Source organism: Haliotis rufescens, unplaced genomic scaffold (genome assembly GCF_023055435.1).
Source record: "Haliotis rufescens isolate VD_foot unplaced genomic scaffold, xgHalRufe1.0.p SCAF_25, whole genome shotgun sequence".
NCBI classification, from domain to species: domain Eukaryota; kingdom Metazoa; phylum Mollusca; class Gastropoda; order Lepetellida; family Haliotidae; genus Haliotis; species Haliotis rufescens.
The window spans coordinates 6,018,873-6,034,312 of record NW_025963946.1 but is presented as its reverse complement, the minus strand read 5'-3'; the positions used below and the strand labels follow the sequence as shown (position 1 = coordinate 6,034,312).

General features: G+C 40.1%; 2 protein-coding genes across 3 annotated transcripts in view; both read right to left on the bottom strand.

Moving 5' to 3' along the window:
* The window catches only part of LOC124150055 (nuclear GTPase SLIP-GC-like), a 66,271-nt gene extending 63,100 nt beyond the window's left edge, over positions 1-3,171 (bottom strand). For both annotated transcript variants that reach the window (XM_048402291.1, XM_048402293.1), the window contains exon 1: positions 2,917-3,171. The gene's annotated coding sequence lies outside the window, so the exon portion shown is untranslated. The remainder of the gene's footprint in view (positions 1-2,916) is intronic.
* Positions 3,172-6,969: 3,798 nt separating this feature from the next.
* Positions 6,970-15,115, bottom strand: LOC124129125. The gene is made up of 14 exons (XM_048402290.1): positions 14,413-15,115; positions 13,977-14,178; positions 13,681-13,785; positions 13,193-13,395; positions 12,880-13,021; positions 11,903-12,556; positions 11,556-11,582; positions 11,201-11,263; positions 10,316-10,419; positions 9,012-9,291; positions 8,195-8,253; positions 7,773-7,955; positions 7,639-7,680; positions 6,970-7,426 (listed from the first exon to the last, which is right to left on the bottom strand). The coding sequence occupies exons 1-14, from the start codon at positions 14,815-14,817 to the stop codon at positions 7,322-7,324; spliced, it is 2,574 nt and encodes an 857-aa protein (XP_048258247.1). The 5' UTR covers positions 14,818-15,115; the 3' UTR covers positions 6,970-7,321.
* Between the last annotated feature and the right edge of the window lie 325 nt (positions 15,116-15,440).

The window sequence follows — 15,440 nt, the reverse complement described above, 5'->3', positions numbered from 1 at the left end:
CATCTGGGTAGCATAGCCCCTAATAGGGGCTGGAACTGATAGCTTTCATCCCTACCATCTGGGTAGCATAGCCCACAATAGAGGCTGGAACTGATAGCATTCATCCCTACCATCTGGGTACCATAGCCCTTAATAGGGGCTGAAACTGGTAGCTTTGATTTCTACCATCTGGTTACCATAGCCCCTAATAGGGGCTGGTACTGGTAGCTTTGATCCCTATCATCTGGGTAGCATAGCCCACAATAGAGGCTGGAACTGATAGCTTTCATCCCTACCATCTGGGTACCATAGCCCTTAATAGGGGCTGAAACTGGTAGCTTTGATCCCTACCATCTGAGGAGCATAGCCCACAATAGGGGCTGGACTTTTCTTCCATCCAAGGAATAATACAAAGACAGATTTCTTTGAAAAATATCATTAAATATTTAATATCTTAAAAAAGGGTGTACAAAATACTGATTTTAACAAAACAAAATACTCAAAATAGTTATATGTTTCATTCATGAAACCTATGTTTTGTTTTGTTTGTTGTTTAACGCCACACTCAGCAATATTCCAGCTATATGACGGCGGTCTGTAAATAATCTAGTCTGGACCAGACAATCCAGTGATTGACATCATGAGATTTGATCCACCTAATTTGGATTGATGACATGCATCAACCACGTCAGCAAGGCTGAATACCCGATCCTGTTAGTCGCCTCTTACAACAATTGAGTGAGATAGCATGGTTTTACGCCGCTTTTAGCAATATCACAGCGGGGGACACCAGAAATTGGCTTCACACATCGTACCCATGTCAGGAATCAAACCCGGGTCAACAGCGTGACGAGCAAACGCTTTAACCACTAGGCTACCCGACCGCCCCTCTTACAACAAGGGGTTGCTGAAGACCTATTCTCACCCAGATCTTCACAGGTCTGATTGTTTTTTGGTTTTTTTTGTTTAACGCCACACTCAGCAATATTCCAGCTATATGACTGCAGTCTGTAAATAATCGAGTCTACGCAATTGGGATGATGACATGCATCAACCAAGTCAGTGAGCCTGACCACCCAATCCCGTTAGTCGCCTCTTACGGCAAACATGGGTTGCTGAAGACCCATTCTAACCCTGATCTTCACGGGTCCATAGGTCTGAAGCCTATGTACAAGATCCATAAAACCTGCTTAAAAATACTAATAAATAAAAAAGGAATGAAGATACACAATAGAGATAGAGCATCAATATTGCAGAAAACATAAAATGTAACTCAGGTGTCATTATTGACTCTGTACCGCCATTCATTGGGAGCCGCTCTATACCCCAACGGTTTCTATAACCAGGTCTAATTTTAGACATTGCATAGGTAACTGTAGCCTATTGAAGAAAGCACTGTCTTCTCTGTCCTATAGATCTGTCGTTACTGCAAGCACGCACACAGTTGTTTGGAAAAGGAGGGGTGCATTTTGTGACTTGGCAAATTGGTTCAGTAATCATATAATTTTGTTGAAAATATACAACCAAATAAAATAGTCAAAATGTTGTTAAACATTTACTATTAGTATACCCAATCAACTATAAAATTTCAAATTTTAGACCTATGCTTAAAAAAGGGTGTGTGGTGCTCACCCTGTGAAAACCCCTTGGTATCTGTGTTAGATGTGTGGCTAATAGATTAATTCCTCAGTGTTTTACACGACTTACACATCCCATATGCATACCATATTTTGCTCTAATATGCGCCCACCGCGATATTTGCTAATACATTGGCTAGTAAACAAATCCCAATTATAACCCCTTCCAATTGATCAATGTACACAAGACTTATTTATTCGTGTATAATACGCACTCGTGTGTTATATGCACCTTTAAGTATGGGCAATCAAATTCTGGAATATATATCTGTTGTGTATGATACGCACCGACGTTTCCTTTGTATCATTTCAGGCTGTCAGCATCAACCACAAAATTTACAATCTTTCAACTCTTTTTTTTTTCTCACCAAAATTATATTCTAAAAAGAGCCCCCTATTTCTAATTTTGAGAGCGATCTGGGGGCTTATTACGTCGAATACGGTATATTCATTGAGAATTGACCCGAATAATCTACATTACAAGTCCTGGGGATGCTGAAAACTATGTCTGTTTCAAATTTCAATCGTTACATTTATCAAAACTGAAGATTGCATGCAAGATTTTATAAACTAACATACTTTTCTATTCTTTCCAGAAAATATTGAAATCCCCATCTATAATATATAGGCCACAGGCTTCTGAGAAAATGACATCAGTAAAATTCTTAGAAATGATTATCAATCAATTGAAGTGTGTGGCACACATCACCAGTCTGGGACCCAAATGTTTATGTCTAGGATCCCACAATTCCACACTGACAGTGGCCACGACACAGTGCAGACACAAGCCTACTTGCCTGCTTCTAATATCAGCTTAAATATACAGGGAGGTAAAATACGTGTATCACAGACAATCGACCCCAACATGAACAGACGACCATATGTGTCTATATTCTTGGGGAACAGTATCATCGATCGTTGCCACAGCGGCTTGTAACACAAACATTATCAGCTATAAGCTGCTGATACGATATTGTCATAGACAGTGTCGGTGACACTCGTTGTCAACATGTTTATCTTGAAGGCTATAGCTGGTAAATTTTGCGTCACAAGACCCTGTCCTGCCTTTGTAAATGCGTTGGTCGTTACAGGGTACTCGTCAGCAGAGACCATGGTCTCTGTCGTCAGCAATAGTACTCGTATTTCGTCGTCTAATAGAGGAAAGCGCTGGAGTGTTCAGCTAGGATTAACGGATTAACTCACCGTACGATAACACGATCGGATTAGTATATAAGCACTGACAACCGTTCTTACTGCCATACGACAGTGTGGACAAAACGAATATATGATCAATTCTCACCTGTTTCGTAACCGACTTCCTTGTTCTGTCTTCGACTGAGTGTCAGATCCTTAAACGTTCAGTACATCCGAGATCTGTGCCGTATGAAGTGAGCGATGGGCGTGGCTACCAGCACGTGAGCAACCAACACGTGACGTTGTATTGTTACTATGTACACATCAATATAGAATACCAAACGAGCTCCCGTGTAATACCAATTTTATGAAACGAGTGAATAGTTCTGGTATCTGACGAGCGAAAGCGAGTCAGATACCACAACTATTCACGAGTTTCATAACATTGGTTTTACACGAGAGCGAGTTTAGTATTTTATTGAGTAGGGGAAGGCTCCTATGTGCCGTGTGCCGGGAGCCACAAGGAAGTGCCAGTAAGCGTGAACCCAGGGGAGAGTTAAGTTACATAGACTGGCGGCAAGCCTCCCTCGCCAGATCCTTTATTACGAGGCTGTAGAAATACGGGACGCCCCTCACTCACATCTGTCTCCAGAACTCTCACGCCGACTTCTTGAGATAATTAAAATATTTTTTCAATGTTCTGCACTTTTTAATATAAAAATGTATTTAGTGTTTGTCAGAAAAGTTTGTTACATAGTTTACTTAATCAATTCTGGTTTATTTACGGTAGACGAATTTATATGACCATAGTGTTATTGCCAAACCCTTCAGTCAATTCTAATTGATCCAGACTGCACAATATCAGGGGAAATCATCATTACAGAAGAAGAAGAAGAAGAAGAAAATTATTTTATTATAGTGCCACCTGGTGTTTAAAAACAGTAAAAAACATTACACGTATACATACGTATGATTGCACTTAAAATCATTAAATTATCCATTATATAAATTGGCAAGAATAATACACGAACATAATCGAAAGTACACACACACGCACGCACGCACGCACGCACGCACGCACGCACCCACGCACGCACACACACACATAAATATTACACGCATTTCATTTTCAATCACACATGCAGTGTACCACATCCACTCAATATCACGTGCGCATACATCACATACAAACACTACCCACATACTCATCTATCATTCACAAAAACATACACATTATATACATCACTGCCCGGCACGATACATCTCTGTAGTGTTTTTGTACCGTTAACAAAGGCGAAAATATTGCATTAGTGTGTCGCATCATGTATGACGAACAATACACAATAAATTACTAAAAATACAACATCTGGCCGATTCAAATAACGGGGATTGCTGATTGTAACAACCTGTAAATACCTCCCATGGTAGGTGAGACGCCGTTTATGCTCCTGATTAGAATCGGTCGTCAGCAACCCATGCATGTCGTAAAAGGCGATTAACAGTATCGGGTTGTCAGGCTCGCTGACTTAGTTGATGTATGTCATCTTATTCCAATTGCGTAGATAGATGCTCATGATGTTAATCACTGGATTGTCTGGTGCAGGTTCGATTATTTACAGACGCCGTCATATAGCTAGAATACTGCTGAGTGCGGCGTTAAACAACAAACAAATCATCATTTATCACCATGCATTTGGTGAAGTCTACCGTAAGGACGAGCGCAGGATTCTCTGGAATGCTGAGAACACCGCAATCTATGTGTACAAAGCTTTGGAATTCCCTTTGCCGCCAACATTTGAGAGAATTACCCTATCGCATCAGCATTGCAATTGCACGTTCATCCAATGGGCTTTTGACGTTCAATGTGTATTGTGTAGTACAGTGGAATATCTGCTTCGGACTTCATTGCGTCAATGTTTTGACATCCAGGGGAAATGAACGTTTTACTTATTGTGGGGCCGAAAGTAAGTCTGATTGTTACAGAGGCCTGTGTTAGGAATATTATAGAAGTATTATTATGAATCATAGTATATTCGGCACCATTGATATCGCCTTGTATTACAAATGCTGATTAGTTAAAGTCCTGTCCCGACAGATTCCACTTTGCACGGTAATATTTGTAAATGTAATAGGTGTGAAGAAAATATGTCCATATTAGCGATAGGGTAGCTCAGTGTCTCAATCAACGCCGAAACTGTCGAGTTCGATTCCTTACATCGGGGTAATGTTTCGGTTGAAGCCCATTCCTGCAGCCCCCCGACGCCGTGATGTAGCCGTTGAAGCGTATAAAACCATACACATGCATTAAGTGCACACAAAGAACTCAAACTTTGGGGTACATGATAACAAAGAAATTTATTCATAACAGAATAATAAACACATATAATATATCCATTGTAATAAAAAAGGTGTGTTAGGTATACCTGCTTCAAATAGCTTCACCAGCAAATATTAACACACTCGGGATACTGTGACACTCAATCAACCGAGTCACCGAGTCCGACCACCCAGTCCACGTAAGTCGCCGCTTACGACAAGCACAGGTTACTTGAGGAAACGCCTACTTCTTTAGGACTCCCCATAGGGTCACATCAACATTTAAGGCCATTAATACATTTATATTTGTCATTCAACGCCGCACTCAGCAATATTCCAGCTAATGACCACGGGTCTGTAAATAATCGAGTCTACACCAGACAATCAAGTGATTGACATCGTGAGCATCGATCACGCAAATGGTATACGATGATATGCATCCCGTTAGTCGTCTTTTACTACAAGCATGGGTTGCTGAAGACCAGTACATGTACTAACCCTCGCGTTCTTGGGGTCGTGATTACATAATTAAGAGAGTATTAGATATAAACACAGAGCAAGTAGTACAAATGACACAATTATTCAAATGAACAGTTCACTCATTCACTTGCCCTAGCGACTGTCCATTACACATACGCAAGACACTGAACTGAACTTTATATACATTTGATGGCTAATGGTTGTGTTGTACAAACATATATCTACAAAATTGAAAATATGGAAAAGAGTAAACTAAGTGAAGAGCCTTTGACTTTAAGTGAAGTGATTCATGTATTAGGGGTGTTCTGTAAACGTCAGATCTGAGAATAAGTTTGTCGGCCTTTGACACAGTGCATGGGTTGCGTCTGTCTGGACTGCTTGAGTACTCAGATCAATGATGCGTGAGTAGATCTCTTGTCCCCAACAGTGATAACTCACCGGATGCCTTTTGTGTAAGTTCTATTCTATGAATGACATTGTTATAAACTTGTCACAGCTGCTGCTGCTTAATAAACCGTAAGGTGCAATATACACTGTATGTGCAACGATTAGACTTGATATGTATCCAGTTACCTGTTGCTAAATTAAGGGAATGTTTGTCTTCATCAACTTTATTCAATTCATTCAATTCATTTCCTCAATATGTCGGCGTCTTTCGGCGGTTCACAAACTCTTCCAGTGCATCTTATCTCACTTATGATACTGTCAATTTCAGAAAACGCTTTTTCTTGAAGATTTAATTTTCCTTTCTCAATAATGACAAGCCTTGCAAGGCTAGGCGATTCTTATTCACCAACCGACAGTGAATGATATCTTCTCCTCAATGTCATCTTCGAAATATTCTTCTCTTTACCCATTCCCACTTTATGACAAATAGAGAATACTAAACGAGCTCCTTTGTAATACTTATTGTATGAAACGAGTGAATAGTTCTGGTATCTCACGATCGAAAGGGAGTCCGATATAAGAAACTATTGACGAGTTTCATAAAAATGTTATTAAACAGGAGCGAGCTTAGTAATTTATTTATTACTTGCCGTTTATAACTTTTCTAAATATGTTACTGACCCACTTTTACAAATATGGAAATGTCATAGAACAAACCAGATGATGTCATACTTGGGTTTTGACTATTTGTTAGGATAGGGATAGGTGACGTCATGTTCAATAGTGACGTCATCTGGTTTGTTCTATGGCGTTTCCATATTTGTAAAAGCGGGTCAGTGACATTCGTGTTGATTGCAGTAAATGTTTCAAAACCGATATCGTTGATTCTTTTTATTTGATAACAAATTCCATCCTTTTTAGCTATTATAACGGTAACGCTATTTTCAGGGCATTATCATTTGCAGAAACCCTCGGTCTTAATGGAAGACCTCTGGCTTCTCAGGATGCTGCATCAAAAAGATGACAACACGTCACAATACCCTCTGACGTAATATGTAGAATATTGTTACAAGATCCAACCACGAAACAATGTCATGTGACGTCAGCATAGCATCAGGGTTGAGAGGGTCATTGCGTGTGCATACCCTCTCAGTGATCTATCGTCACTACACGCAATGTCGTTGAATAAGCCCAAGGATGTTGGGAGTTTTCAATATTTGTTACTGAAACTTGTTCCCGCAGTATATAAGCACGCGCTTTGGTATAATACAACGTGTTATACAGCTGTATGTTTATTAAACGGGTGATCTCTTTACGGGCGAATAAAAAAACTATATATTCCCTTGGCATATTTTGTCTTCAGTTTAAAATTGTAACTGCAGATATTTCTAAAAAGCAATTCTGACCTTTTGAACAAGTGGCGCCCGGCGTCTCCTTTTGGACTTGAAATGTTGCCATCCCTCTATAACTTGGCTTGATAAAGCTGCGTTTCTCTGCTTACCCCGAAACAAATAACATATTCTAAAATAGCAAGTGATATATTCAAGGACGAATATTGTTTTGGTATTTGCACACATTATCACAATTTGTAACAAAGTTGATTAATCTATTAATGAATGACATGGCATCTTGTAAACATATCTACATATCATTTTGTACATATCATATGTATATATCACGGTATGTTGAATATCCTGTCACTTACCCCCCACCTTTGACACAGCACATACAAGAAGACGTTTATTATCTGCAAAGAAACATAATATTATTAACGTTATTGTTCCACTTTATCACCGTTTAATAAATGTACTTCATGTGTATACAGTGGTGTACACATACCTGATCATATAGCCAGCCCACAGCCCATCTGGTCTCTTTGTCAATTTTCACTCTCATCTGGTCTTCTGTTTCTTTCGGAAGTATTGGTGCTATTGTCAGAATATCCAATTTTGATATTCGGTAGGGACCTATCGTCACTACTATTTCGTCCAATCTTCTGTCATCATTACAGATATCTTGAAACTGAAAAACATACAACAAATTATATCTATATATCAAAGATATCATTGTATCCGCCAAGTTTATATTTCCTTTATATATTGTAAGTGTACTTAGTTATAGGTTACAAGTAACAGTTACAGTTAAACCGCCCTGTAATAACAAACATTATTACATGACTCTCTACCTTAAGGCAGTTCGCCCTGTATCGTAAGCATATTTTTTGTAAAGACGAAAATATCAATATGTTTCATCACACTCACCACATCCTCCGCCGGCAATGGTGATGAATCTGCTTGCGCGGTGGAACATTCCACTTGTCCTAAAATAACAATGACGGATTGTTTCGGCAACAGCTTGCTAAAATGACATATACGTCATGTATTACTTTTTTTATTACTTGTACTTATATACATTGCAAGTGATTCCATGGCATTTCATTGACTAACCAAGGAATTTTAGGCGGAAACAATTACCGAAAAATATTTAGGTCACTAACGAACAACTGTGTTATGATTGGCTTATGAAGTGTGTGCGCTGTTTTAGCTCGAAATGTTTGCTACAGTTGTGTGTTTAATGAACAGACTGTGAAGTTACTATCGTTGACGTACTTATTTATGCTTATGTACACAGTGTGCAAACCGGTTTTTATCTTTATACCAACATAAAAGCAAAAGATATATATTGAAGTTAATTCTTAAATGTAACACGTCAACGACAGCGATTAACCAGTCTCGATAATCTGACGAAACAGATTCCACTGGGCGTAAAAGGCTCAATAGTGGTGATAGTTAAAGGAAATATTCCGCGTTGTATGCGGTTGTGAAAAAAAATATACTTTGTATTTTTAATTAGAATAAGTCGCCAGCGCTTGTCTTAAGAGACGACTAAAATGTATCGGATGATAACACTTATTATGCCAACCACTGGCCCAGGTTCTTGAATTAGAAGAATTGATATAGAAGAACTGTTGGTGAAAGCAAATGTGTGGCAAAAGTGGGTACTTATTTCATATTTGATCTTTTAGTTACTTATATATGAAACCCGTATGAATGAAAATATTGAATATAGAATACTTACCAGCACGTTGGAAATCCAGACTTTGATAATGTGCTTCATGATAGTGACCTAACATCATAGCCGCTCCTGGTCCACCAGATATCATTACAACATTGCTGTCGGACGCGGTTCCATCTTCGGAACTTGTGAAAACGGCAATGTCCTTTTTGAGAAACTGCGATGTTCTCTGTACTACAAGGTGATCAACGTATTCACCCGGTGTAGACATGGCCTCCAAGTAAAGGTTCCAGGTTTTGTGCCGTTGCACATCGACAAAATTGGATAGGTGTGTGCCTCCTTCCTATAGAAAACAAGTATATATAATTGACGTTACACAAGCAGGTTTGGTAGCATTTTAATTAGTAATTCATCATATATCAATTTTAGGCACACTTAGGGTGTGGGTGTAGTATTGTGGCTGAAACGTTTGCTTGTCACGCCGCAAGCCATTGTTACATTTCCCACATGAGTACCATCTATGGATCTAATTTCTGAGGTCATCAACGGTTCCATTGACCGGCTAAAACCACAATCACTCTCTGAAATTAAACACCTACATGCGCCTTAAACTCTAATCATAGCGAGGTGAGGTTGAATGGGGCGAGGAACAAGGAGCTGTCATCTATTCGCTGTGCAGAGTTACGTCCATTAACCATGTTAGAAAATACCGACCATGTACACAGCTATAGAACTGACATTATCCTCCACTTTAGTCGGCATGTTTTATGCCAGTCTTGGAACTGCCTTGTCCAGCGAAATTTCGTACCTCCACCTGAACCCCACTGAATACCTGTGTTATGAATTTGAATGATGTGCGCAGACATCCTGTATCATCTGTATTCACTTATCGAGTGTATCTGCACCCGAAGGGCAACCCCAGTACCCTCACCAGACCAATAACACGTCACAATGGTTATCTGCATGAATTCTCCATGTGATTCCTTGACAATGCTGTTTTCCATTATGTTGTTATCTGATTATGTATTATCCTTTCGAAATGTGTTCCTAGACACAGATTAATTTGAAGCCAATACTAGCCTATTATACTGTACTCGCCTAAGCATATATCAGTGGCATGCGTCTTCCATGACAGCTCGCCCTTATATAGAAGGGTTCTGTATGAGCTTACATATGCACAAATATATGGTCCGGTGTGCACTTACATAAGGATACCTCCGTAGGCTGTCAACTACTGCCATCCTTTGTCCCCTGTGGTCAAACACTGATCTGGTATCGAGGCGTTGAAGCTGATCTACAACTGCGTGGAAAAAACAGTTGCCATCTCCGGCAGTTCTCCCTCTAAAACGCAGCCCGTGTTCGGTTACCGAGGCCAGAAGTCGTTCTGATGTCCCTTGGCAAAACGTTGTCACGTTTGATGGACTAGCCTTCTGCAGTGCTTCTTGCAGTTGTTTCAAGGTAACTTTGTGATCTGTATCATACAAAAGTACAATAAAAAGTAGGCAATATGTGTGTGTGTGTGTATATATATATATATATGTGCGTGTGTGTGTGTGTGTGTGTGTGTGTGTGTGTGTGTGTGTGTGTGTGTGTGTGTGTGTGTGTGTGTGTGTGTGTGTGTGTGCGCGCGCGCACATGTGTCAATCTAGGCACGGATCGAGTCTATAGTCTGTGTGTGCATATCTTTAAATATTATGTTCACTAGGATGAGTCGTAACGAGGATATTCCATCACTGCCATACAGTCAAACACTTGTATGCAGAAACCCTAAGTTCAAGATGAAAATGCCCAAATGATCAATACTGACACTTCTCAATTCTTCGTTATAGAGAATTCCCAGGAGTTTCCCATGGGGATGTGGAAGAAGTCCGCCATTGTTTACGACAATTTCTGAAATACAGTATCATGAAGACATGCATCTAAATTTCAATGTGTGTTGTTCATACGCTTATAAACGTCAGTTTCGTGGTCATGTGACCGGCCTCTTGACATGACATGTGACTTCATGACATGTGAACTTCACATTAAAACATTATATTAATGTGTTAAAAATACATGCAGGTCAACAGATTCATCAGTGAAATGACTAATATTTGATGCCGCTGTTAGCACTATTCTAGCAATATCCCATACAGGGACATAAGACATTTGCTTCATGCATTTCCCACGTGTGAAATCGGACATTGACCATCGGGAAGAACACCGACCTCTAGGGTACCACACTGCCCAACAGATACATAAATGTTACTTACATTTGAGCGATATTTTCTTGTGCTTCTGTGCGTCTTCAGTCCTCGTCCAAAGGTCTGTTTTCCCTGTAAATATGAAAGGTCAACACCAGAACGATTATCTCGATTATCCGACGAAGCAGATTCCATTGGTTGTAAAAGGAACAATAGCCTTGAAAATTATATGAATGGATCACTGAAAAACAACAGATAAAGTTTAACATGCCATTGTAAAAGTTCAAATAAAATACAACAAGAGCCTTTATTATTTCTTGTCATCTAACTTATAATTAGACAAGGCACGTAATGGATGCTAAATCATGCTGCATGTTTAGGTACATGTATATCAACATGTTAGAAATAAATTGTATCAATTTACCTTCTTTTTCTGCTGCATTGTCCAAATCTGGAAGGTAAAATGTCACTTTGGAAATGAAATACGACGCTTGTGCGTGCTGATTGGCGTATATCGTCAAAATAATGTCAACCTATTATATTGTATTCAATTTCTTCATATGGACGGTGGAGTACCCTAGTGGTTAAAACGCTTGCTGGTCACGCTGAAGACCCGGGTTCGATTCCCACATGTGAAGCCTATTTCTGGTGTCCCTCGCCACAATATTGCTGGAATATTGATGAAAGCGGCGTAAAACCATACTCACTCACTCACTTCCCAATAAACGTCATACATGATCATGTCATAGAATGCCACTTATAAGTTCTTACCTGAAAGATGCAGGCGGCCAAACTTGTCATGACGTATTTCACCATACGAAATGTCTGTGTACAGTTTTCCTTTGATTGCTTCTGTCATTTTCCTGTTTGTATGTTCATTGTGAAAATGTAGAAGCAATCGCAGGACAAACATGTAGTTTCCCGGCGACATCGCATCTAGAAAGTAGTTGTTCCGGTTCATTTCCCTGTGCAGCTGCTCTTCAACTTGTGAATTTATTGAGCCCTTCATTTCGGGAACAAACGTTATACGCCTTAGGAGTTCCTCATCTGATTTTGTATTCCCTTCATGAAACCTATCCAGCAAACAGAACGTTTCATTTGAGGTTGGCAAATCATTGTCGGAGACTGGTGCTACTGTCACCCATTCCTTCATGCAAGGTATACTCTTTGAAAATACCCCCTCCTTAGCTTTTTTTATGTTGTCTGCAGTCGCTTCACCCAAGCGTCCTTCGTTGGGCGAGAACATGTTCTTCCGCCGCTTGTTACCATGGCGTGACATCATTGGGGCTACGTCACTAATGATGACTGGCGGTTGTCTTGACATAGATAGAATGATGTCGACATGGTCTCTGACACTTTCAGGCCTCAGAATAGCTTTGAATGCGTACACTATTCTATGGGGGCAGGACGCTGATACCCATCCACCTGAATGAACATTAACATAGTGATGGGACACATTTGGTTTAACCTTGCTTTTAATAGTATACTATATACTCCAGTAGTCAGATTGTGGAGTTTCAAGTTACAAAATGACATTCCATTAACAGACTCAGTGCTGATTCTTATGCAGAGGGGGCTGGGGATGGCCTATCTTGAAGACATTTAACGAAAATAATATTACCAAGCAAAAGCAATTGTGTTACAAAGTAAGTAGTTATTTTGCATCATTTAGTCTGGCACTTGAATGTGGGAACACACACTATATATGTTTTATTCATCATTTTAAATGCAATAGTAGGCATAATTACCAGAATGGCCCCATATGCTTGAAAATAACTTGTTGAAGGTTGATTTGCTTTTCAACTTTTCCTTCAAGCTGTTGATCATCTCTAATTTGGTCCCTTTGGCGTCTACTTCCATCTTTGTACACCAGTGCCGTACATCCAGAACCTACATGATATGATATAGAAAATGTCGAAAACATGAGTGACTATGCTTATCATATCATATCATATCATATCTCAATTTGTAATATTACTACCTACGCATATCAAGATTGCAAGAATTATACAAATGTGCCTAGTTGATATCAATAAGGCCTTTCGATTATGTCATATTTACCTTCTTTTCACATAACATTTGGATCAGGAAATCTTCAGTCAGTTCCTTATCCCCTGTATCAAAATCTGTATCTCGAAGATGGGTTCTGAGAGATCGAACTTTTTCAGCTTCAGTGTTGAAAGCATTTTCATCTTTTCTGGCTAATCCAATGAAAGGAGCCCAGTTGTCATAACTAGGTGTAACACGCCCGACGTTGGCTGCTTCTGTCAGGGAATGAAATGATAAATACATTATAGTGTATATAAACAATATCCTTACAGTAACTTTAATTTTAGTTTCCCCCCCCCCCCCCCCTCTCTCTCTCTCTCTCTCTCTCTCTCTCTCTCTCTCTCTCACTCACTCACTCTCTCTCTCTCTCTCTCTCTCTCTCACTCACTCACTCACTCTCTCTCTCTCTCTCTCTCTCTCTCTCTCTCTCTCTCTCTCACACACACACACACACACACAGACAAGATGAGTCATTTATAATACAATATGAGGATTTGCACCTTTTCCAAAACCCCGAAGTAAAATAGACGCCTCCACCGTTTGGCTCCAAAACACATCCATGTTGATTCCATCTGTAGCTGTTTCTGTCCCTGGTACTTGTGACACTGTAAGCAATACATGTTTACCATAAGAGACGAGAGAACAGGGATTAGGAAACATCATTATGGGATATTGTTTGTGATCAACCATGAGATAATGGACCTTACATTTTTGCTTTCCATTTTTACATTTTGAAACTACATCGTTAATGCGCTTATACATTTCTTAGACACTGGAAATTATAAATTAGACTTACATGCTAATGGAAATGCACATTTCCTATTTGCATCTGTCACCAGGCAACATGGAAAACGGCCACAGATGTCACAGGTAAAGTTGTACTTGTGATCGCACATTGCCTCAAAGTGCAGATATCCCTGTAACATTTTGTCTCCGGGAAAATGTAAGCCGGAATCTTCTGATAAGATATCGGCAGCCCTTCCAACGGCTGTATGATTCTGAAACCATTAAGCAGGCGAAATTGATCACATTCATTATGCCGATATTTTAAACTAATCCTAAGTTAACAGTCAAAAGTGTTTAAAGTCCGAATGTCACCGGCCCACATCAAGTGCATATATCAACAAACAATGCGCCATACAACAATCAGATATCACGATCACATAAATATGCAAAGTGTTGTTTTGGAGAAGGGAGTCGTCCATAAACTAACTAAATTAGGTATAATGTACCTTCAAGTTAACTCTGAACCAGTGGCACAGGCGAACTGACAGGAACACGTGGTCGTCAAAATTGTGTATACCATCCCTGTGCTCTTGGTACCTGTAGAAGTGACCGCACGCTTTGCACTTCTTTATGATAACTGATTGCAAATGGTGGCACTGATAAATACCTACATTGCCCCTTGCTGCAACACCCAAAGCTAAATTGCAATTTTCATGTTCACATTGTATCTGCTGTGTGACAGTGTTCATTTGTACATGAAGTGGGTAATCTGGACCGATACTGGACTTGCTGATCATGTAGAGACCGCGGTGTTTATCAACGCATATTCCACGTTGGTATGACTTGGTTTTCACTTCATCTCGTGCATTGTGTGTCTCAATATGTCTTTTAATGTTTTTCTTAGAGATCATTGCATTGCAGACAAAACATGTCACTTTCGGAACTTGCTCTCTCTTCACTTTTTGGATTTTAGGGGACTCTGCTGAAGTTCTTTCCTCAGAAGCTGTCTGGTTTGTTGTCAGAACAAAAGGGCAAACCGTGGTCGTGAGTCGGACAAATGTGAACTTTCTCCGGAAGAGTTTACCACACGGGCAGTGGTAATGGCACCGGTCTTGTTTCGGAGTACAATCCAAAAAGCAGCTTAACACCCATAAATCTGCAAGGACACAAATACGGATTATTATACCGGACCGCCTCCGTGGTCTAGTGGTAGAACGTCCGCCCGGTGAGCGGAAGGTCCGGGGTTCGATCCCCGGCCGCGTCATACCAAGAGATGGTACTTGTTGTTAACATGTCTGGCGCTCGGCATTAAGGTGCTTAAACAAGGACTGGTCGGCTCGGAGTCAGTATGCTGTCTCTGTGTGGGGTATTCATGTTAAACTGTGGCATGGTATCTCAGTGAGCTAGCACTATAAAACGGCATCAGTCCGGACCAGTACAAGCAGCCACTCACACAAACACGAGCATGCACGTCGCTAAATAGTGCAATAATCTTCGAGGCGACGTTAAACCCCATTTTACCTCACCTCACCTC

Coding starts and splice junctions, on each gene's coding strand:
- LOC124129125 (XM_048402290.1), bottom strand. CDS start 14,817: ATGATCTCTAAGAAAAACATTAAAAGACATATTGAGACACACAATGCA. Junction 13,396..13,680: donor ACTTCGGGGTTTTGGAAAAG/GTGCAAATCCTC, acceptor ATTCCCTGACAG/AAGCAGCCAACGTCGGGCGT. Junction 9,292..10,315: donor CAGAACGACTTCTGGCCTCG/GTAACCGAACAC, acceptor TGTTTTCTATAG/GAAGGAGGCACACACCTATC.